This window comes from Lynx canadensis, chromosome C2 (genome assembly GCF_007474595.2).
Source record: "Lynx canadensis isolate LIC74 chromosome C2, mLynCan4.pri.v2, whole genome shotgun sequence".
Taxonomy (NCBI): domain Eukaryota; kingdom Metazoa; phylum Chordata; class Mammalia; order Carnivora; family Felidae; genus Lynx; species Lynx canadensis.
In genome coordinates this window covers 49,349,694-49,374,688 of record NC_044311.2, presented here as the reverse complement: position 1 = coordinate 49,374,688, position 24,995 = coordinate 49,349,694, and the positions used below count along the sequence as shown (strand labels likewise).

At 36.4% G+C, this 24,995-nt stretch overlaps 1 protein-coding gene across 3 annotated transcripts in view; it reads right to left on the bottom strand.

Annotated features, from left to right (window-relative positions):
- Positions 1-280: 280 nt before the first annotated feature.
- Positions 281-24,995, bottom strand: part of MME (membrane metalloendopeptidase) — a 103,336-nt gene continuing 78,621 nt past the window's right edge. For all 3 annotated transcript variants that reach the window (XM_030330301.2, XM_030330302.1, XM_030330304.1), the window contains exons 17-23: positions 23,299-23,357; positions 17,238-17,357; positions 16,074-16,207; positions 15,177-15,242; positions 12,172-12,267; positions 11,765-11,841; positions 281-4,415 (exon numbers count right to left, since the gene is read on the bottom strand). In XM_030330301.2, coding sequence (XP_030186161.1) covers positions 4,316-4,415; positions 11,765-11,841; positions 12,172-12,267; positions 15,177-15,242; positions 16,074-16,207; positions 17,238-17,357; positions 23,299-23,357 — 652 coding nt within the window. In that variant the 3' untranslated portion in view covers positions 281-4,315. The remainder of the gene's footprint in view (positions 4,416-11,764; positions 11,842-12,171; positions 12,268-15,176; positions 15,243-16,073; positions 16,208-17,237; positions 17,358-23,298; positions 23,358-24,995) is intronic.

Below are 24,995 nucleotides of genomic sequence, written 5' to 3'. Positions count from 1 at the left end.
AAATCATGATGCATACTTAATTCCATCCTCTTCTGATTTTCTTTGAACAAATCTAAACATTTTCTGCTATTTCTTTTTTTCTCCCTATTGCTTTGATTCTAAAGGTAAAGCTGCCATGAACACCTTAGCATTGCATCTTTGATGCCATATTTCAGGAGACATAGAGCATTGATAGCATGCATGTTGGAAGACTTACACCAAGGTAATTGACAATCCAGATATTGTACTTGACCCCATTTTTGTCTTCCTGCATACAGAGTGGACTTTTAGGATGCATTATAATTGGAAATGACCAGATCAGAGATGACACCAAGTGCATTTATAGGAGTAGAATCAGATGTTAACATGCCGGATACCTGAAAAAATTGTTGTTAGCTTCTGGGTAGAAAGGAAATTCAGAAATATAAAACTTAGTCACAATTGCTAGACTTCCAGTCTTCCTACGCTGTTCCAGCCGAGAGCCCATCATTATTTCTGGCAAAAGTCAGTGCTCATTTGTCTGTCAGGCTTCTCTTGCACAACCTAGAGGTTCTGCTTTGTCAAACAACAAAACAGAAGCACAGTAGTTTGGCTATAAAGTTGAAAATAACAGTAGTATTTCTCACTGTTTTAGAGGAAATTCCAAATACAAAGGAGTTAAAATTAAGACAACACTGTTAAAGAAAAGAATAGAATGCAATACACATGTGCCATGTGTATTGACACTCGTTCCATGTGGCTCCTCTCTTCACCTGATTAACCAAAAGTCAAATCCTTCAACCCAGGGATGGTGCACAAAGACACTTTTGGTTTCTGCCTAAGTCAATTCCTATGCCATCTGGAAACCTTTGCACTGAATATGTGGAAAGAAATCAGATCAGAAAATGATAGTATCTTTGGAAGAATGGGGTGATATAAATAAGAAGATATTGGTGAAATAGTTTATGTCATTCATTGTTAAAAGATCCATTTTGAAGCTGGCAGGAAGTATAAGATTACAGAGATAAAAGCTCTAACATTGGCTTTAACATTTTTCAAGACATAAACGCTGTGGGGGCTTACGTGGGCATTAGGGAAGACTGGACTAAGAGTAAAAGCAATACTATGAAAAATGTTTGTTTTTATTTTGTATTTTTGACACTGGAACCCATAAAACCTTCTGATTTTCCATCTTTTCCAGGATGGAGTCTCATTTCCAAACTAACAGTTATCTTCTACTTTGAGAACTCCACCTGTGACAACAGGAATAATAAAGGCTTTCAAGAAAACTACTAAGAGCAGTGTAGACCCTAACTAGATAAAACTTTGGTCTGTGTCCTTTGAACTATAATGTTGTTGACTTGGACTCAGGCATTTACACAAGAGTTTTGAAATTATTTTACCCAGTGGTTCTTAACTGGGGGGATAAATTACAAGCAAAGAAGTACTGGATACATTCTCCTTCTCTTGTTGAGAACTACTGGTAGAATCTAACTTTCTTTTATTTCAGGGGGGAAAAGCAAAGACCCAAGAGAATGGATCAAATGTCCAAAGTCACCTTGTCATTTATGGAAGAATAGGACTAGGAGAAGACTCTTCTCCCAGGATAGCATCCTTTCCACCTTAGAGCTAGAATCCACATGGACACTGAAGCATGAAGGCAGACTCCTTACCAAGGGTGGCTGCTGAGTAGTTCTTTGTCCTCTTCCTTGAGTTACATTGCCTCCCGACCCTTAATGTCTCAGCTTCTAAACTCTTTCCTTGACCAGGATTCATCCATGGTGAAATTGGATTTATGTTTGAGCTTACCTGATGGAACACCTCCAAGTGATTGGGATTGGTTGAGAGAGATCCATACAACTCAACAACAGTGCCATGCAAGATTAAGAACATCCTCATGTGTGAGGGAGGGGAAAGTTTTGGCCTTCTCACTTTGGTGTATCCCTTAGTCCCAGGAAATCTGGTATTTCTAGACACAGGACATCCAGACACTAGAGAGTTGTTCCCCCCTGCCCCATCCGCCCATAAAATTTCACTCAAGTCCTTCCATAGGGATGGGAGTCTGACATTTTAAAGAGTGGGGAATCTAGTGTCTTTTCATAATTTGTACTAGTTGCTTTTTGGCTAAGATAGATACTAAGTGATTCAAAGATAGTTGTTCTCTTCAGAACTGGAACCTCCTATTGCTCAATTACCAATATTACTTAAAAGTGTTTTCAGTTTAGTTTAAAGAAAGATACCCATAAGTATACTTTTAATTGTCCATGATAACAGTGGTAGTGATACAAGAAGAAAAGATAAGGATATCCATGGCTAGTATAAAACTGTATTTTCAATATTTATAATAACTTTAGGAAATATTTGTGGAAATGAGCCCATTAAAATCTCAAGTTAAAAAAGATGGCACCATTTGTAACAACCCCAAACTGGAAACTTCTCAAGTGCCTATCAACAATGGAATGGGTGAACTGCAGTATAATCACAATAGAATATTATTGAATATTCTATTGAAATCACAATAGAATATTATTGAATATTCTATTGAAATCACAATAGAATATTATTGAGCAATGAGAATGAAAGATCCACAGTCAAATGCAACAATATGGATGAATCTCAAATGTAATGCTGAGTGAAAGAAGCCAGACGCAAAAGAATACATACTAATTAATTGAAACCAATGTATGATATTAAAAGTCAGGACAGTATTTGTCCTTGGAGGAGCAAAGTGGTGGTTGGAAGAAGGGGCTTCTAAGGCACTAGTAATATTCTGTTTCTTAAAGGTGCTGGTTACAGGGCTGTCTACGATAGGAGAAAGTTCACTGAGCTGGGTACACTTACGTTTTATGAAACTGTTGTGTGTTATATTTCAATAACTTTTTTTTTCTTTAAAAAAGGCCAATGGGCATCTTTCAAGAAGCAAGAAAACCAACACTCATATTTTGAACAGAAATTCCCTCATTTTCGTTTTGTTAGGAAAAATAAGGATGTTGGAAGTGTGCCTCTTTTGTAAAACGTTAATCAAGTAATGAAATGAACCAAACTAGCTAAAAGGACAGGGAAAGAGAACATGAAAGCCTCAAGAGATGAGTTCCTATCAGGGACGCAACAGTCCCCTCCCAGAACTCTTATGTGAGTTAGGATTTTAGAAGCAGGTCTGTCTGAGGTGGGGAAGTCTCTCATTTATATTCAGAAATGCACTTTCCAAAGCTAGACAGCTAGCACAATAGGCTTAGTGAGTAATGGGCTCACAATTTCAATTTATTATCAAAATATTTCCATCAGACAACAAACCTGAAAAGATAAAGAGATGCAGAGCTATATAGATGCCCTTTTATCGGAGCCACCTCAGGGACAGATTTTATTCTGAAAATCCTGATTGTAAACCACAGGTCTTATGTATCTTTAGACAAATGTCCAATGGCCATTTTTCACCTAGTTTGTGCTTAAAGTTTTTTATCAATATGATTTATAAGTGTAAAAATCTCAAATCTTCATCTGTACATCACTTTACAGATCTTGGTTCGGAACTATCTGTCTGAAACTTCGATATTCAGTGATTACCTATAATAATAATTACTTAGTCATAAATGTAATAATTAAATATAAAAATTATTATTTATACATTACTACAAATCTCTTAAAAAGATCAAGTTTTGAGAGGGAGAGAGAACAAGAAATTGCTTAGAAAATTGCAGGGAGCCTTGAGAATTTCAACATCAGTGAAAGCAGGTATAATGAAAAATAGTTTCAGACATTCATTTTCGCCCTAAGAGTAGCTTAAAATACAATGATTTCAGGATGAATAACTGATGATTGGCAAAACTGGTTTAAAATTACATTAAGTCCCACGGCCCCAACATGTATAAGAATTCTTTGGAAGATTTTTGCAGGAGCATAAATGTTACAAACAAAAATAAAAATAAGTAATTAGGCAATGTGTGTTTTAACTCTCATGCCACTGCTGTGCTTTTGGAGCCAACTGTATTCTCCAATCTCTTCTTTCTCCCTTTGATTAGAAATCCCAGTCTACATCAAGTGGTTAACACTGTTTTCAAGAGGTGACATCAAACTGGCAGACCGTATGAGAAACAGAAATGAATGGTAATATCTTTAGACATAAAGCGTTATTTACACAGTGAGAAGTGATTGATTTGATAGACACCAGACCCCACCCCTCCTCTCCATACCTTTTCCAGAATAACCTAACTTCATTTCTAAATGATGCTCTCTCATCTCTGTTAACTACCCCCATATAATTACAGTGACTTCGGTGGCCCATTTTCTCTTGGACAGAGTTTCCCATTTTCATGGTGTTGGCAAGGCTAACCAAAGGCTATGTCGTTTTTTCTGAAGATCACCAAACTCGGCATTTCTTTTCTGGATTCATGTATGAGTTCTTGCGGCAATGATAGGCCTCTGAAAACTCAGGGGAGTTCTGCAAAGTCCCAATAATTCTGTGAAACAAAACAAAGTCACCATCAGCATTTGATACTTATGTCCATACCATATAGGAGAAGCTCTACAGAATTTCTATAGGTGTAGGCCTATTGAGGGAATTTGAAATTTACAGTTTAAGAGAGTAATAATTATCATAAAAAAGAAACAGGTAGAATAAATTTGTTATTTGTTAATAGAATTTTTAAGTGAGCAGGTAACAAACCACAGGAATTAAGAGCACAGATTTGAAGATGGCATGGCTTGAATCCTGGTTATAAGTTGAATCTATTTCGCTTCTCTGTGCTTCACTTTCCTTTTCTATAAATGCATGTAATAATAGTACCTGCATCTTAAGGTTGTCAGTAAAGTAAGTAAGATATACACGTTGTAAAATAAATGAATAATACATATTTGGAATTGCAGTTATTATAATAAGAGTTTGGCCAAAAATAAAATCATGAGTGTTCATTATCTTTTGGAAGGGCTCACACAATAACAAGTATAACAGACTAAATAGATATTTGTTGATTTAATAAGGAAGAGAATTATTTTCTTTCTTTCCAAAAGAACTCCATAGATATCAGAAACTGGATTCAGCCTGAGTAACTGGAAAAGGCTGGCAGAAAGTCAATTTCTTCTTATCTCTGACCCCAATGGGCAAAAACAACACTGTCCAACCCACTTTCGGCACCAAGCAACATTTGAGGAGACAGATAGGTCAGTACAGTGATGCAGAGGTGATGTTTTCACGTCAACCCCAAACCAGCTCCTTCCCTTCTCTTCCCACTGGGACCACCCCACCACACCCACCTTGGATTGGGAGGAAGGGCAGGGAGGCAAACAGACTAGGGTGATGGGAAGACCTCAAGCAAGTGACAGGAGAGTATGTTCTAATTACTGAGATTTCCTTACGTGGCAGATGTGCTAAGTGTAAATCTTTGCACTCTTATCTCCTCTAATCCATTCTCTAAATCAAATCCCCTAATTCCCTTATTTAAAATCTTCCAGGGGCTTGAATGAAAGTCAACTTCCTTTCTGTGGCTTCCAGTGTTTTGAGGGCTCCAGCCGACCTTCCTGGCTTCCTCATAGTACGTAAGTTCTTCATCCCATTTCTCTCAAACTACACCGACCTACTTTCCATTCATCAAACCAGCCAATTTCTTTCCCTCTTCAGGGCTTTCTGCTCCCACTGACCATCCTGGAAAGTTTACTCCCCAGTGACTACATGACTCACTCCTTCTCAGCCTTCATGCCTCCACTTAAACACCCCTCCTCAGAGGCTTTCTTCAAATAATGTCCAGATTAGTTCCTTCCACCTGCAGTAGCCCTCTTGGTTCACAGTGATTTGTTCTCCTTCTTTACTTCCTGACATAACCCTACCTTGTAATGTGAGGGCAAAATACTGTGTATCTCTTGCTCCCTGCTGCCCTCCCCCCAAGCCTAGCACAGTGCTTTGTATATTGTAGGACTCAGGACATACATACCGAATAAATGAGTCTGTTGGCTGGTCACGGTGATTACAAGGAATAGGGCATTATAAAGAAAATGTCCTGCTTGGCATTTTTGTTGTTTATTTGCTACAACCAACTAGAGAGAAAGCAAGCATTTGCTTTCCTTATTCCCATTCCGGGAAAGATAACTGAATTTCTGAAAATCTGACTCCCTAATGTGTCAACTATTACCACATCAACTATCTCTCATCCCCAACATCGCAACTCCTCTATCCCTTCAGGGAGAATGTAAACCTTTTTGGTTATGTGTGTATTTTTAGTACTCCTAGAAAAGTCCTAAAGATTAATACGAATCTTCCTGGTATTGGGGGGAGGGCGGGTGGTGATTGAAACGGGGTGGGGGCCAGAGCTGGGGCATTTACATCTATTAGTCCATTTGATACGGAAAAGACTGGCTTCCCAGTGCTGAGGAGGGGCCCAGTAATGTGCCCTCTCCTTTGTGTGAATGGCACAGACATGCCTCCCACTATAAGCAGGGTCCTGAGAGAACCTCTGATAGGATGGGGTGTAATGGGCCCTTGCCCATGACCACCTGAAGGAAATGGAGCCACCTGACTTCAGAGGGAGCCCTTGAACTGCAGGGATATCAGCAGTGACCACAGCAGGCTGGAGATGGAGGCTAATTCCCTAATTTCTAGGTCTTCGGGTTCCTGAACAATCTTAAAAAGGAGTACACTGAAAACTACTGAAATTAAACTTCTTACTTCCTTGCTTAGGGTGGGAGCTTGCGATTGAGTTAATTTGCTATTATAGTAATAATAATAATAATAATAATAAATGTGTCACTTCTTACATCTAAAAGTTTAAGAACAAATTCACTTGATACTTGGTCAAAAGTGATTATATGCAGGAATAAAAAGATTTTATTTTATTTTTAGTAATCTCTATTCCCAACGTGGGGCTCGAACTCATGACCCCACAATCAAGAGTCACATGTTCTACCGACTGAGCCAGCCAGGCGCTCCAAAGAATAAAAGGATTTTAGACATCAGGAATTTGTATTGGTCTTTAGTCTTTTAAGTTTCTGGGCTCATGGACTCTGAGACAGAAAGATGCTTTGATTCATTTAATTCAATCCCCTTTCCACTTTAGGAAGCCCTATATGCTGGCTGAATGACAGTCATCATGGTGGCCTGATTGTTCCTCCAACTGGGGAGGAAGCTCCCTGATGGGCAAGGAAATCATCTGAGAGTCACTGAATGGAAGAGCTGCTCTTTTTTGTTTTCATTTTAGTAAACTTTTTTAATAAAAGGATTGTGTCTTAGATATAATCATATGGGGACAAGTACTTCAGTAAAATGTCCAAACCCATGACTTAATTCTACATTTGTCATAAAAATATTAAGGAAATTAAACACATACACACACACACACACACACACACACCCCTCAAAAAAGGGAAGTCTTCACAAAGCACCAATGGGAGTTAGCAATGTGGCAACACTCAACCTCAGGCACACTTAGCTCTTCATTTCAATTCCAGCTCTTCTCTTTCCATCCAAAGGCTTCGCTTAGACAATTTGATTCTGAATAATTAGGTCAACAACGTACCAGGCCTTCACTTACCTTCCTAGCACTCTAATTAATGTCTTATTGTTTACATTAAATCTTTGGATGGAGGACATAAATAATCTATTTCAAAAAATGGATACATTATTAATCAAACGAATCCCTTCTCTTAAGAGTGGGGTCATATTTCATTAATATTACATAAAATACTTACCTGAATTTCGTGCTACATGAAAACCGTGTGGCATATGTGTTTATAATAACAAAGATAAATGGCTCTTATTAATTATTTCTTAAAGTGATTTACTGGAAAGTTTTATTTTATTATATAAAATATTTTATTGTACTATTGTTGTTTATTGCCTTGGCAAATAATCACTTCTTTTAAAAACATTTAAGATATAGAGAGTTGAACATCAGGTGACCAAGAAGACTACCTCTGCCTGCACTTAACTGGATTTTTGAATTACTGAATGAGCTTTTTGCAATTAATTGGTCTTCTGACAACCCTTTGTTCCTTCTTTTAAATGAATGACTTGGTTACCAGGTTAACTAGCTTCATTCATAAGTAAACTATCCAATCTTTATCATTAACTGTTGTTGATGATTTTGTTAAAGTAAGGTCACCTTGATCAGCTTATGCTCCACTATGGATTGACAAAGAAATAAATGCCAGAATAGATTCCCAGATCCAGTCTGAAGATTAACAAGTGCTAACAGGAATTCTACAGGGTTCACCAAAATCCAAACTAACACTTACAAAATATCAAAACCAATGTTAATATTTAAGGTAAATGGAGGAAACATTAGTATTTCAAAGACAATTTAGCATATGCATACTATATCATAGAATAATAGGGAATAAAATCACCATATTACTTGGAAATGTCTACATAAAACACTAGAAAGACTATCTTACAAAAAGTGCTAGAAATTAATCTGTGGGGAAAATTTCTTGCTTTATTAGTAGTGTTAGTTCTATAAAGTGCCCTTATATTCTGACTGGAAGACAATTATCCACCAATTTAAGCATCTATTTTAAAAATTTGTCTTAAGTGTTTGTTTTTCAGAGAGAGACAGAGCATGCGCAGGGGAGTGGCAGGAAGAGAGGGAGACACAGAATCTGAAGCAGGTTCAAGGCTCTGAGCTGTCAGCACAGAGCCCGATGCAGGGCTCAAACTCACAGACTGCAAGATCATGACCTGAGCCAAAGTCGGATGCTTAACTGAGCCACCAAGGGGACCCTAGCAACTTAAGCATTTTACTATTTAAGTAGCATATACATTGGTATCACTTTGTCCCTTTGGACTTCCTTTAAAAAAAAGTATCAGACCCTTTTATATTGTTTAGAAGTATTACATCTGAATAACTTAGAAACACATGTGTAGTTTATATGGTAAATATTATCATAACAACCATTCCGAGTGACTGCAGATGGCTAAGAAAAACTGAATTTCCAAAGAAGTCATTTAAATTTTGAGTTCAATTTCTAGAACCTCATGGGGAAATGTTTTTGTTTTAAATACTAAAGTTTTTAGAAGTTTATGTAAAGTACATAAGACTTTGGTTAGGAAGAATAAGACAATTACAGCTCAGACCTAACAAATTGTTTTATAGATTCAGCTTTATATCAAGTATATTTTGTCTTTTGTTGTTAATACTGTGAATATTTAAGTGTAAGCTTACAAAATCTCCCTCTATTTCAGAAATGTTTCTACACAGCCCACTATGCACAATTTTTCACTAGCAATTCAATTCCTATTAGTTTTTAAGGCTCTTTAAAAAATATGTTTTACTTTGTAGAGCCAGGAAGCAGCTTGTTTCCAAAACTAAATGTAACCTCAACCTTTTGCCAAGGAAATCCCTTTACCTCCAGAGAAAATAATAATTTCCTTGACAAAGGGTTGGCATTCCATTTACCCTTTTAAAAAAAAAAACAACACATACTTTTCTTGCTATAAATGAAAAATAGTCAAGGAGGCATCTTTTGCACCAGGATAGAGAAAATGAAAGTTACAAATAATTTTACATATTTTATAATAAAATAATATGTACTTTTATAGGGAGCAAATTTTACATATTTATAATAAAATCCTTTCAGTTTAAAATTGAAGGTAGGACAGTTACATATTTACCTACATATCATTTAACCAGTGATCAGTTACTGACATTCTGAACTATACAGACATAAGAAATGAGCAACAAAGAGCCCTTGACTTTAGTTACTAAAAACTGTTTCAAATTACTCATGGAAATTCTTATTCTGTTTATACTTTTCGTGTCTAAAAATAATTCTAGTACTAATTTTCACACACATATATGTAACAGACACTTCTATATTAACATTAATATTCAATGGCTCTTATGAGAATTTAATCCTCATTTTATATATTAAGAAATTGATTAAGTAACAGCTTGCAAATGGCAGAATCATGGGTGGAACGCAAGTGTTTCTTACTTCAAAGCTTGCATTCATTTTTTTTTTTTTTTTACCATACAAGTTTAAAGATATGCTTTCTGACCTAATCAGAATAAAGGAATGAAATGGCAAAAGGCAGGCAATGTAGTAACAGAAAAGAGAACTAGGAAAGAAACAAACAGAAAAACCCTAATAAAAAGCCAAAATTAAAAGTCAAAAAAAGCACTATTGTATCCCCATCAGTGGCTCCGTATTGTAGGAATAAGTCGCTCCCCACACTAGCTTTTGAGGATTTCAGGAGACTAATAAGCACTAAAATGCCAACTAGTAGTCATAACAATAGTCTGTGTCATTTAAAAACAAAGGCTAGGTTTTGTTGAGGATACTGTGTTAATAAGGCAACAGGGTAGAAAATATTTTAAACAGAAAAATTTTCATCCAGTGGTTAAGATGAAAACATTAACACTCAAGGGACAAATTGTAGCTATCAAAAGCTTTGAATTTGCAAGCCTCATTCTCTGAGGATGCCAGGTGTATCACGTACTACAATGATATTACTTAAATTCACTTAGGTTTCTACGGACATATGCTTTAGTTCATCGGGATATGGAGGGAAGAACTTTGACCAATTAGATTGTTATCATGGTTAATGTGAGCGTATAAATTGCATTCGTTGCCTTCAGAATTAGATTCCCGTACCTTCATTTCTGAAGACTTCAGTAAGGAAAAAGCAAATTCTAGAAACGAAACAGTTACTTGGGTAAACCATGATGGGAATTGACCTAGTGACTTTTGCTGCTCATTACCTAAAAAAGAAGTTAATTTGAATATTCTACCAAGACTGAATTTACCTTGGATTATAAACACATTGGGCATACAATAAACAGTTGCTGAAAGAATGCATTTTGAAAGAACTGTTAAGGCAAATACTAAATGATGGTGATTACAATGATGATACTAGAACAAGCTGAGTAAATTCTTTAATTTGTAAATGTGCTATTTTATTGTTTCATAATTGAATGTGGTTTTTCCCCAGGAGTGAATGATCCGGGCAGTATACTTATGGCTATTTTAGGAAGGGCTTTTAAAACTCAGCCCCTTGATTCTCTCTTGTTCTCAAACTGTTTTCTAACCACTCTACAAAATTTTTAATTTGTTTTTCAGAGTTCCTGCTTGAGAAGTGTTGTTGATCATTTAGCAGTGATGAAGCGGTATAGTATGTTGGAAGGGGGAGCATTAATAATTTAGTCCTAACTGGATACACAGGGATCCAGGATTTAACACTTTAACACTGGTTTGACTGATTCTCTTTCACTGTTTTGATTTCTCTGAGATTTTCTGGTCTCGGAAGGACTTCAGATTTCTTCTAACTCAACCCTCCACTCTACAGCGCATTTTTCTCCAGCATCCTTAATGACCTGTTCTCTGACTTCTGCTTCAAGGTATCCTCTCCTGGAGCTCTGGGGCTAACTTTATGTTGGACAGCCACTGATTACCTCTAATTAAGCCTCTAATTCTAATCAACCTCTAATTAAAGAACATTTCTCTTTATGTTGAGTGCAAATCTTTCTTTGGAATAGGTACTCATTGGTGCTAGGCTTAAACTTTTCATAGCCTCTTAAAAATGTCTATGCTAGCTTTAAATAGAGCTACTATTCTCAGGCAGCATCTTTGTTGGAATCCATCAAGCACTGAGCATTGGTCACGTATATTCTGAGGATAACAGCAGTCAAGGCTATGCTCATGTAAACATGACATTTATCCTGTTTTGTTCTGGTGATCATTTGTTCTATGACCCTCAAAAGAAAAAAACAACAACTGTATTTCAAAATTTTATAGTCACAGTTAGAAAAAAAAAAACAATTTCCAAATTTAGAAGTAATGGAGTCAATATTGGAGCACCGGACTGCTGTTCAAACCCATGTACCTGAAATTCCCTGGGCTGTGAACATCTGTTTTAATGGAGTTGACAGCATACTCTGGCCTGTAGGTCCCACACCACACCTAGGGATAGGGATAGAAAAAGGAAAGTAGTGTGCTTAGGTTCAAAGACTATTTGTTTGAGAAAGCCAACTTCCTATTGCAAAAATTAAATTGGAATTCTGCATTCCCCAACCATTTACTCTTCAAATAATTGTTCAGTGATAGGCAACCAGAAACATAATTATCATTAATATGATATGATAGTCTGTTATAAACAATGAAAGTCACTCAAGTCAAATGCTCTGCCATAACTGATTAAAACAAGAAAACTCAGCATGCAATATCTAACTTACTATGAAATTATAACTCAACATGATTTTCATATCTATCAATCAAAAAAAGATACACTACCTGGGCAAAGTTCAAGAAGAATAGTTGTTTGTGATTTAGGTCAAGTCCAGGAAGTAGTTTTTCTTCACCATTCTTTTTAACATAATTTTGATAGGCCTAGGCAGTTAATGAAATAGAAACATGATGTTTATAATTTTGAAATTTATGTATAAATCTATGCAAAAGACCATGTAACCAAGTAACCAAGTAATTAACTTTTTATATCAGGATCGCCATAAAAATATATTTACAGATGGAAACTTAACAACTATTTCATGGATTAGAAAGAAAACCATAATTTATTTACAAATGGTCTGAAAATATCAATGATCAATAAATGTCAGTTGAATGAATGGATGACTTAAATAAATGATGAAAAACTGATCTAAATATTGTTCTATAGAGAGATGGATAAGTCTGGTTGTTGGAAGAATGGATTGCCAAGGGAGTTTGTGATGGTTATATTTAGCACAGTTATTACTCTTAGCAAAAAGACTTTCATCAGACTTCGTTTGAATGTTCAGGCCCAAAGTCAAGGCATTCCTTAAGATCTCTTAAAAATTAGTATCCTGTGATTCTAAGCATGAAGATGAGCAGTTATTGTGGCCCCCTGGAAGACAAGGCAAAATAGACTGAACCTCAGTTGCATTAGGAAGAAGGAATTTAGGTTACTTGAATGTCAGAAAGTGTTCTTAATTCTTAAGGCTTTATGAACTCTATTAAAAAATGCAGTTTTTCTCTACTAAATATACTTAAGAGATTTACAACAAACTTTCTGAGATGTGTTACTTCCAATTTAATACAAAGGAAAGCGATCACTCAGATAGGCAGAAGATATATTTCATTTCTTCCTCCTTGCCATTGACATAGATTTACTGAGTATCTCCTTTGTAAAGATGCTAGGAGCACGGGGAAGACTTGATCCTGCTCCCTCCTAGGAAGCTCACAATATAGCAAGGGGACAAGGTATTAGATTCTATGATTTCACATATAATAAAATATTTGCACACTTGTAATTTGCTTCATTATAATAATTCTGTACTTGTTTTAGGTGAGGATCTTCATGGAAGTACCATCAACCCAGATTTTGACTAGAGTTTTACAGGAATGATTTTTAATCTGTCTGAATATTAGAATAACTGTGGGGGTTTGGGAGTATTAAGAGTGCCAATTCCATCCACTTCCAGGCAAAATGAAGTGACAAGAACTGGATTTACCTTCCTGCTGAAACAACCAAATGATGGACAAAATATATGGAACAATGGTGCACATTACACTGGACATCAGGCAAAAAGGAGAGCGACCTCTCTGAGATGGTGAACATATAGGATAAGCCCTATAATTGCCCCAGTGTATTGCCTTAAGCATTTGCAGTTTACAACGTAGAGAAGGGAAACTCAATCAGAGCTTAAGAGACTGCTTGAGTTGAGAAGGAGCTGAGAGTTCACGGACACCAAGGACAGAGTCCTGAAGAGGAGAAAGCCACACAGAAGAGGATCTCTAGAGATCAAGTATTCAGCTGAGTATGTGAGTATGCATATGAGCAAACTACCAGAAACTAGGGAAGGAACCATGAAAAAGGATTAGAGATAAAAATGCCTAGTATTCACACAGGACAAAAATGGAAGACCTTGAGTTTCACACAGTAGGGTCTTGCCTCAGCAGTGGAGAATAATTGTCCCTGGACTGAACACTACCCTAGTCCCACCAAACAAGTTGTAAAAGCAAGATCCAAAAGGATCAAACCATTTCTAAGGAATTTACCTGTGTCCAAGTATAAAGCTCAAGAATATTTGTGCGAAAACAAAATACCTAGTATCATAAGAGGTAAAATGCACATTGACTGGCATCCAGTCAAAATATTACCAAGCACTCAAAGAAGCAGCAACGTACCACCCCCCACCCACCCCAGATTCTGTTGGGATTCATTCTTTTGGAAACTTTGCAGGCAGCTTAATCTCTCAAGTCTCACACTTTGATCATCCATGGTCACTGCCAAGTCACAGGTTCTACCAGTCATCTTTCCCTCACTGCTTCCCCTTTCCTGGCCCAACCATTAAGGCCCTCCCACTCCCCTCTAACCCATACATTTCTATAGTGGGAAAATAACCCTACATCTTCATCCATTGCATAGGACATTCCATCTGTGTTGGTTTTAGAGAAGCCTGGTTCTGTCCTGAGGCACCTTGACCCTTGTACCTTCTCAAGTAGACACCGCTCATTGTCTCACATGTGAGCTACCTCGGGGTTAGAAGAGGCATTTAAAACTACCCTCTCTCTCCTTGTTGATTCCAAGACCAGTATCCCTCTACTCTTTTGTGAAAATCCTTACTTTTTCTTGTGCGCATGGCATCGACTAGGTCATCCTTCAACCCATCAAATAATGACATCTTTCATGGAAGGTTTGCAGTTACATCTCCAGCGCTGAGAATAGTAATGTCCTCAACAAGTATTTGTTGAATGCAAGAATGAATGGAAGGCTAAACGAGATTCTAAGGGATGCTCCATGGATATACCCCTCTGGATATAATAGTTTGGATGACTACAAGGCCACATGCCACAAGGCCATATCACTTCAGTCCCTCACTGTATCAGTGTAACTGGACTGTGGTTGATGCTGATTATGGTTCCTAACTGCTTCACCTGCTGTGAAACTGGGGGTCCCATTTAGTACACTGATCAATGACTGAAATAATCCTTTTTATGAGATACCTTTTCTAAAAAATTATTTCAGAGATTATTTCTTAGAAAGATGTTGCTTCCTCTATGGAACGTGCATGTCTCCTCATTTCTGCTCATATAACATTCCATGTTTCTTCTCCTCAGCTTCTCAGGAGCTTAGACTGGTGTTCAGCTCAATCATAAGTGTACTGCCCAATCCCCTTTTTCCCCATGTATTTTCTACTTTCTATTCATTGCTTACTCCCTACATTATATGCACCTTTTGCTAAAGGCTTTACATCAGTGATTAAGTATGATAAATATATACTCCAAACATTAAAATGGGAAACAATATTATTACTCACTCTGTATGCTTGGCCAATGCCTCCATTATCAGCAATATTTTCTCCCAGTGTATTAATTCCATTGAGCTGTTAAAAAACAAAAGATGCTTAAAGATTCTTACCTGTATTTGGATTGTTAAGAAGGCATCAATAATGCACTTAAGATGGACTATATATCTATTCCTCAAAAAATTGAAAATAGAAATACCATATGATTCAATAATTTCACTATTGGGTATTTACCCAGGGAAAACAAAAACACTACTTGAAAAGATATATTTACTTACTGTAGCATTACCACAGCCAGGGCACAGAAACAACCTAAGTGTCTATGGATAGGCAAACAGGTAAGGAAGAAGTGACACACACACACACGCCCACACACACACAGGAATATTACACAGCCATAAAAAAGTATGAGATCATGCCATTTGAGGCAACATGGATGGACCTAGAAGGTATTATGTTGTCAGGCTGAGAAAGACAAATACCATATGACTCCACGCATAAATGGAATCTAAAAAGGATGAATTAAAAAACCAGAACTATAAATATAGAGAACAAACTGATAGTTGCCAGAGGGGAAGGGGACAGGGGGATGGACCAAATGGGTGAAGACCAGAGGGATATTCAGGCTTCCAGTTATAGAATGAGGAAGGCACAAGAATAAAAAGCAGAGCATAAGGAATACAGTCAGTGATACTGTAATAACAATGTCAAGAGACAGATGGTAGCTACACTTGTGGTGAAACCACAGTGTATAAAATTGTCAAGTCACTAAGTTATATATCTGAAACTAATGTAACATTACATGTCATCTACATTCAAACAAAATAAAACATCATCGTCGTCAACAACAACAACAATAAAAAAGATTGAATATATCTAAAACTTTTCAAGAGAGTGCTGATGACATACATGTTGTCCACCAGCTAGGTCCCAGGAGAAGTTTCCATACTGGTACACCATGCATTGGGATTGGTCTTTAAAGTTATTTGCAGACTGTTGAGTCCACCAGTCAACAAGGTCTCCATCCTTATTAAAATTCCTGCCTGTAATATAATGATTTAAGTAGAATGGGAACTCATTACATCAAGAACTACAATAAGGTATCTTTAATCTGAAAGGCAAGGAACAAAATACCACTGTGTGAGAGAACACTACACTGGACAGGTAATGAGAGGAACTGCTCCCCTCCTCATCCTGTGTTGATGAAACCTGGGCTGCCAGGGCCTGCTTTGCTGACGTGCCTTAGTATTAATCCAAGCCTTGCGTCCACTTGGTTCCTGATATCTCAGCCGAGGCCACCAGGTAAACCACTCCTGAAATCGTGCCTTGTTTCTCTTGGAGAGTTTTCATGTTGACCAAGACTGTTTAATTTGATATTTTGAAACTTAAAAAGACCATTATTTTTATTCTGCATTCATTTCATATCTCAGACCCTTCATGAGACACACCGTGGACTCAGTTTCCCTCGACTTCAAGCACTCAGAAAGAAGTGCCTTCCTCCTGGGGCTTTCCCACTAATGCTAAACACATTGATCTTTCCTTTTTTTGAGCTACAGTGGCATTTATTACATGTCATGTTTTAAGACTTCATTTTATCATCCTTTTAAATAGTTACTTATGATGTAGTGAATAAGAAAAGGGCTACAAAGACAAATTACTTGAACTCACATCCTGATTCCACTAATTCCTAGCAATTCTTTCATGTGCCTTTACTTTTTTCCATTAAAAAAACTGAAATGGTATTAGTACCTACCTGTGAAAATTACTGTATAGTTGAATTAATAGACACTTTCATGAAATAAGAGCAAACATTTATCATTGACAAATATCAGTGTCTTCTCAATGTAAATATTTGTGTTATTCCGTCAAGAGTGGAAAGCACACATTGCTTACCTCACTACTAGAAATTTCTGATCTTCCTAAGAACAATTTAAAAGGAATACTAAAAGTATGATTATTAGCCAGTGGTACACTGATGAATAAATATGCTCTTGTATTGATCAAGTATAATAACTCTTAATCAGGTTTATTAGGATCTGTCTCAGCCAAAGGAAAGTGTCCATGGCACTTTACCATTGTCATCGAAGCCATGGGTGATTTCATGTCCTATGACCATGCCGATACCCCCATAGTTCAATGAGTTAGACTGCTGAGCACTGAAGAAGGGGGGCTGCAGGATGCCAGCTGGGAAGACTACAAAGAAAGAAGATGGTTAAAGATTATTGGCATTATTCTGTGATGGCAGGCCTGGGGCTGGCTTTCTGCCTGGTAAGCTATTTTCCAGTATGTCAGTTTCACTTAATTGTATATAAAAATCTTCTGTGATAAGACAAATGTAGGTCTTTTATTATTGATGACAACAGAGAGCTCATCCCAAAGCAGTACTGTAATCTATGATTTATAATCACAATTCACTTTACAAACTCTGCTAAGATTGTTTTTTGCTATAAAGAGTTTAGAGCAAGGGAAAATTATCATCTTCATTCAGAAAGTCTTTTCCCCGCTGCAAATATTTGGGAGAAACAGTTATTTAATAACACAAGTATTTCTTTTAATGTCATCTCTAACATTTTATTCATCTATAATAGCTTGTTAAATAAACAGAACTACTCAATGAAAGGCATCCTCCAATCACATTGCCCAATTTTACTTTTAACAAGGCACCTGTGGCTGTTTATTTCTTTATTTTTGGTTGTTGTTCTTCCTTTTCTTATTGCCCTCACCTGCTCTAGACCCTCGAATATCAGTCCTTTGAGAGCAGAGATTTGTGGGCCCAGAGATACATTTGTTTATTTGTTGAGTCCATTTGTTTTTTGAGTTCATTATCTTCAGCATCTAAAACTAGCAAGGTGCCTGGAACATAATAGGTGCTTAAGAAATAGGTTGAATAGGTGAATGATCAATGATAAATGAATGAACAAATAAATTTACTAAAGACTTTATTAAATAAATAAGTATTTTTATGTCTACCCTGACATCTGCATTAACTTGCTAGCTTTTTACACTTAGATGTCTCACAAACTTTAAATTTCATGTGTCAAACATCAAACTCACCATTTTCCCTTCTAAACCATCACTCTCTTGACTTTATTTCTGATAATGGCATCTGAAGGGTCTCAATCATCCAACATGAACATTTTTTATTTATCTTACATGCTTTTTTTATTGTTTAAATATTTGTTTATTTGTTTGTTTGTTTTTACAAAGTCTTATATAGTCTACTTAGGAAAAGACCAGGTCATATACCCTTCCTTCCAGAAGCGTTTCTTCTGTTTATCTCCTCCTATCAGTCTTATTGCCACCATCCTACTTCATATTATCATTCCTTGTCTTAAGAATTACTTAATTTCCATGGGGCACCTGGGTGGCTCAGTTGGCTAAGCATCCAACTTTGGCTCAGGTCATGATCTCATGGTTCATGAGTCCGAGCCCTGCATCGGGCTCTGGGCTGACAGCTTAGAGCCTGTAGCCTGCTTGGATGCTCTCTCTCTCTCTCTCTCTCTCTGTCCCTCCCCTGCTAGTGCTCTGTCTCTCAAAAATAAATAACCATTAAAAATTTAAAAAAAAATAATTTAATTTCCTATGTGATCTTTCCACTTCCTGTCTCACCCAACTATAATCTATCCTAGATCTAATCCATCCTGCAGCCAGACTAAAATGCACCTCTTTGATGGGGGGTGGGGGAAAGGGGAAAGTGGGTGATGGACATTGAGGAGGGCACTTGCTGGGATGAGCCCTGGGTATTGTATGGAAAGCAATCTGACAATAAATCATATTTTTTAAAAAAACCACGCAACTCTGGTCATTATCACTCCCCTGAGAAAAATCCTTGGGTGGCTTTGATACTTTCTAACTAAATATAGCATCTTTTTCCTAGCCTTTGCCTCCATGGTCCTCTCCTACTTCATCTTCCTCATGCCCACCCCCTTCCTCATAGTACTCATAACTTAGCAATTTCATCTTACATGTTTTAAAATTCTAGTATCTACTGAGTTACATCCTGTAATAATAATAATAATAATAATAATAATAATGATAATAATAAAATCTTTGGTAGCAACACCTCTTGCATGCAAAACCCTAGGCGACTGCTATGTGGGATTCTAAGAAAAGTCAAGAGAAGGTTCCGACCTTAAGAAATCTAAGATCTAGTTATACAGAGTAGCAAATGTTGTTTCTTTGTCTTTTGGGTGGGGCGAATATGGCACAGCCTTGAATGGATTTCAAGGATAAATATTGGATATTTACAGAGGAGACTTTAAAAATATGCTGGACAATTTAAATGCTCTCCAGACCTTTAAAAAAATTTGGAAAGTTGCCATAACATCCAAAATGACAAAATAATTAGGAAATAAATACTTCTGTCCTTGGAGAATTTTGATGAAAGTTATACTCACATGTAGCTGCCTGAGTTATCAACAGTGCCAAGAAATTATTTTTAGCTTAAAGTATTAAAATTATGTGCAGTACGTTATTCACTTAAAGTGAATACTATCTCCCACACTATGTACTTTGATTAAAATCCACCCGTTATATAAAATGCTCTTATGAAATGTGCTATCAAGACTAAACATTAACTGTAAAGATCCTGCTGCTTTAATTGTACCCTGATATGTCATTCTTCAGGCAAGTGATAATATTTTTATGGCTCATATTAAATACTAGTCTTCAAGATCAGCTTTGCAAATTATGATTTCTTGTTTTACACTATCAGCTAAATCTCAGTGATGAGGATTTTCCCCATTAGCCTATCACTATTACCAGTAGACTTCACAACTGTTGATAACAACTGCTTAGTTGTACATTTTTTACATTCATGATTGTCAATTAGTCAATTACATAAGTCACTGGTCCATGAAACAAAAAACTGTGTTTCTCCCTAACTCCCACGCCCTCGCTTCCCTGGTTTATTTTTTTAAGGCTGCGAGCAATTCAATTTTAGAATCTTGTATAAAGCTTGATGACATCAGGTGAAATCAATTTGGGGTGGAAAAAGGTTAAAGATTATTTTTTATGTTAAATGGAATATCAATATGTTTGGAAACATTTGCTCTTAATTTTCAAGCCTGAAAATGAGATTCCTAAGAACAAGTAATGTAACTTTAGAAAATTTATTATTTCAACGTCATCATACATTACCCAGGTTGATACACTAGATAATCCATGGGAGGTTTCTGGAGCTCTATGGAGCAAATGTGTGGGGAATAAGAACCAGTGAATTAAACACTTTCAGTATGCCTTCCTGTCTGGGAAGCTGATTTTTTTTTAAATTGATGGAAACTGGCAGGGGTGCATAAGGCAGGATAGTCTTCCTGTGTGAGTTAGAACAAAAAGTGTTTGGAATTGAATTAAAAAGAAGAAATTATTAATATGATAACTCCCTAAATGATAATAAAACAAGTTCTTTTTTACCATAACATAAAAAGGCCAATCCCATGAGAAATTATATGTGATCTAATTTAAGGTATTTGTGTGAGGGTAGGAGGGTCATTTATGAGACACATGCTATTCTATAGCTATTCTAATTTTGTAATGCACAATTCCAAAATCAAAAGTTGTATATCCATGTATGTATACAGACAGACACACACACACACACACACACACACACACACACACACACACACACTTCTATCTAGAAGAAAGATGAAGGTCTGGATCTTCAATTATTTTTAGTTAAGACAATCCCCACGTTGAAGATTTAAATGAATTGTCAAAGAAAAAACATACACATGTCAAAGATTTCTTCTTGCATGACACTTTCCTTTCCTCTGAATTGCTGTTATTGTAACACAAGCATATGAAAAGATGTTAACAATTTTTCAGATACTGAATTTCTACCTGATGAATTTATCTTCAGAATCTTTAAAAGGTCTTTCTTATTAAGAATGCTTATTGTAGCCAATTCTTGATTATTCAGAGGATAACTGACTACTTTGTGAAATGTTAGGCCACTTTTACCTTCTGCCTTTTTCCTTTTGCTGTGTGCTTCTTTGGTTAGAGGGTATCAAATTCAAATTGAGAACATTCTCTGGTCTTCTCTGATCAGGGAATCTCTGAAGTAAACCAATTTTGAGCCAGCTCCAGGGATATGAGGTAATTCAGAGCCTAACAAGATCCTGCCTTGACCTAAACTGTAGATCTGCTCTAGAGAGGGGCTGAAGGGATTATCATACCAGAGTGGTTCTACAAAAGGTCTGTATGGGTCTTCTTGTTGGAATGAATCAGCACCAGGTCTGATAGGATCCAGGGTCCTTCCTCAGCTGGATTAAAATAAAGCTGTATCTTTTAGTCTGCTCAAATACAGACTGAAGTCCAGGCTGCCTCATTTTGCCTTGGAATTCCATAAAAGCTCATTATCCTGTTTAACTCCAAGTCTATAATGAACTAGATATTACACTGACAGAACTAGTGAATATCAAAAAGAGGTCTTCAAAGTGAAGGCTCTCCAGAGAGAAAGGCACTTTTAAGAAAGGACTGAATGGTTTCTAGGAATACACTGAAAAGGGTAGACTGCATGCATTCTTAGTTGATCATTAAACAGACTCTGGTTTGGGTTTAGGTAATCATTGCACTAGCTAGGAAATGTACTAGACTAGACTTTGAACTAATTGATTTTAACCAACTGCATATGACTTACTTATTATTGATATGTTATAAAAAACAAGTCTTGGGGCACCTGGGTGGCTGTTGGTTAAGCATCCGACTTAATTTTACCTCAGGTCATGATCTCATGGTTGTGAGAATGAGCCCTGCATTGGGCTCTACACTGAGCATACAGCCTGCTTGGGATTCTCTCTCTCCCTCTCTCTCTGCCCCTCCCCCACTGGCTCCACTTGCTCCTACAGTCTCTCTCTCTCTAAATAAATAAATTTAAAAAAACACACCAAAACCCCCCCAAAACACACACAACTTTTCTGATTATTTTATATAATTAATTTTCATGTCATATACCAAAATAAATTCCAGATGGCTAATGATTTACTCCAAAAATAAAGACCATAAACATACCAGAAGAAAATGTAGCTAGTTTCTTAATTTAACTTTTCCTTGGTTTAAAAGCAAGGGGGAAAGGTATAATCGAACTTTAAAACAAAATCAGAGTTATAATTTCTTTTAAAGTTTGTTTTTTAACCAATGGTAAAAAATATTGCAGATTTTCCACCATATCTAATCTAATTTGTAACAGAATTCAAGAAAAATGAGGTTTAGGGCATGAGATTTTATTTGAGAATAATGCTGAAAATATTTCCCCTCTTGATTCTCGACCACACTTTGAAATGAAGGGCTAGACTAAGTACACCTGGAGACACTGGCTGTACTGTTTGTTTAGTATACCTCTGATAGTAGTCAATCTGTTGGGTGCCTTTCTACATATTTAAAACCCTTGGGGAAAAATAGGTCCATTTATGTAATACTTAAGAAAAAGTTTAAAGATCTCAAAGTCTTCCCAGGGGAAAAAATTATATATCTTTGTTCTATTAAGTCATTTAGTTATTCATTATACCTCTCACTCATGTATTCATTTCTACACATATTCCTATAACATTACTATTCATGAACATATTAGTTTTTTTTCTTTTTTGATTAAAAGTAGTTAAGCAAATATAATTTCACATAGTTCAACCTAATATAACTGACTTTTCAACTTTCTGAGACCTTTGGAATCTTCCAGAAAAATGGGTGATAGAGATCAGGACCATCCCCACCAGAGCTAACATACATAATTGCCTGGAGGATGGGATTTCTGCAAAGCTGGTTCATGGAACCTTAAACTTATGCTGATGCTTAGAAAGTCCTAAAGTCAATATAACTTGATGGAGACATGAGAGACATTTAAAAAGCATTCAGAAATAAAATAAAAGTACTTAGACATAAGATAAACCATTTAGCCACAGATGAGAACATTGCAAAAGAAAGAAAACCACTTAATGTAATTTGTACTAACTTAAAATTTGCTATTACAGTGAAAAGAGGTACATGGATGCATTTACTTTTAAGGAGTATATTCAATAAATCAATAACTCGGCCTCTGCTGTGCTTTTATGGGGAGTACTTTAAATTGGTCATGCAATTCACTACAAGTTGGTAACAACAGAGAAATATTAAAGAATTGTTTAGGAATAGACCTTACCTATCTGATTTCTGCCTGAAGAATAAAATGCATTGACTACAGCTGCTCCACTTATCCACCTATGGAAAACATAAGAACTCATTACAAATTATACTATTATCATCCGATTCAATCTACTCAACGCAATAAAAGCATTATTACTATTCCAAGAGGAATCTTAACTTTCTGTTTGAAATATGACCAACAAGTTAAAATTAATTCACTAGGTAAGACAGCTCATTTGAAAATATTTCTACTTTCTGAAAAATCAGAATATATCCCCGTCTGCAAATCTGTTATTTCACCTGTGTGAATTTTGTGGAGGCATCTCACAGTACAAAACCTATTCATATGTACCTTTTTGGAAACTGCAATGGATTAACATTATATTGAAATATGCTTACCTTTAGGTTCCTGATACTTGGTAACTATACCAACAATTCTGGAGCAATTGGCAGAATATTGAAGTGTAAGTTGTTAAAACTTCATATTCAAATATATTTACATCTTTTAAATGTTCTAGTTTATTTTGAAACTAAGATATCCCCTTCTCAGGTAGTTAGTTTCAGGTAGTCTGCCTCTGATTACTGCCATTTAAAATTACCTTTTTTAAATGAAGCAATCCAGCTAATTGAGCAAAGGCATATTTTGGTATAATGACTGCAAAGTGAAATCCAGGTGGATCTTAAGTGGATTTGTCTGTCTGTCTATGTATACCATGACTTAGTCTCCATGCAGCATTTAGAGATTTCATAAAATACAGTTCCTGACTTCAGTTTAGTTGAAGAGATGAAAAAGCAGCATAAATCACCATAAGACTAAATGAGAAAATGGAAAAAAAAAATAGCTCGCAGACAATAATTTGAGGGCAGTATTAAGCTAAAGAACAGGTGACAATGGTCCCATGTCTTTCTGCTCAGATATTATGAAAATTGCATACCAGTAATCATTGTTGGGGGTGTCTGGGTGGCTCACTCAGTTAAGGGTCCAACTCTTGGTTTTGGCTCAGGTCATGATCTTACAGTTTGTGAGATAGAGCTCCACGCTGGGCTCTGCACTGACAGTGCTGAGCCTGCTTGGGGTTCTCTCTCTCTCTCTCTCTCTCTCTCTGTGTGTGTGTGTGTGTGCATGTGTCTCCTTGCCCCTCCCCTGCTTGTGTACATGCTCTCTCTCTCTCTCAAAATAAATTTCTATAATAAATAATTTTTTAAAAAAATTAAAAAAGACACAATAATCATTGTTAGAATATTACTCAGGCTTAAAAAGGAATGAAATCATGCCATTTGTGGCAACATGGATGAACTTAGAGGGTATTATGCTAAGTGAAAGATGTTAGGCAGAGAAAGACAAATACTACATGATTTCACTTATATGTGGAATCTAAAAAAACAAAACAAATGAACAAACAAAAATCAAAAACAGACCCCATAAATACAGAGAATGAACTGATGATTTCCAGAGGGGAGGGGTGTGGGGGGATGAGCAAAATGGGTGAAGGACAGTGGGAGGTACAGGCTTCTAGTTATGGAATAAATGTCACAGGAGGAAAGGTACCGCACAGGGAATATAATCAATGGTATTATAATAGCATTGTATGGTGACAGATAGTAGCTACACTTGTAGTGAGCATAGCATAATACAGACTTGTTGAATCACTATATTGTACCCTTGAAACTCATGTAACATTGTATGTCAACTATACTTCAGTAAAATAAAAA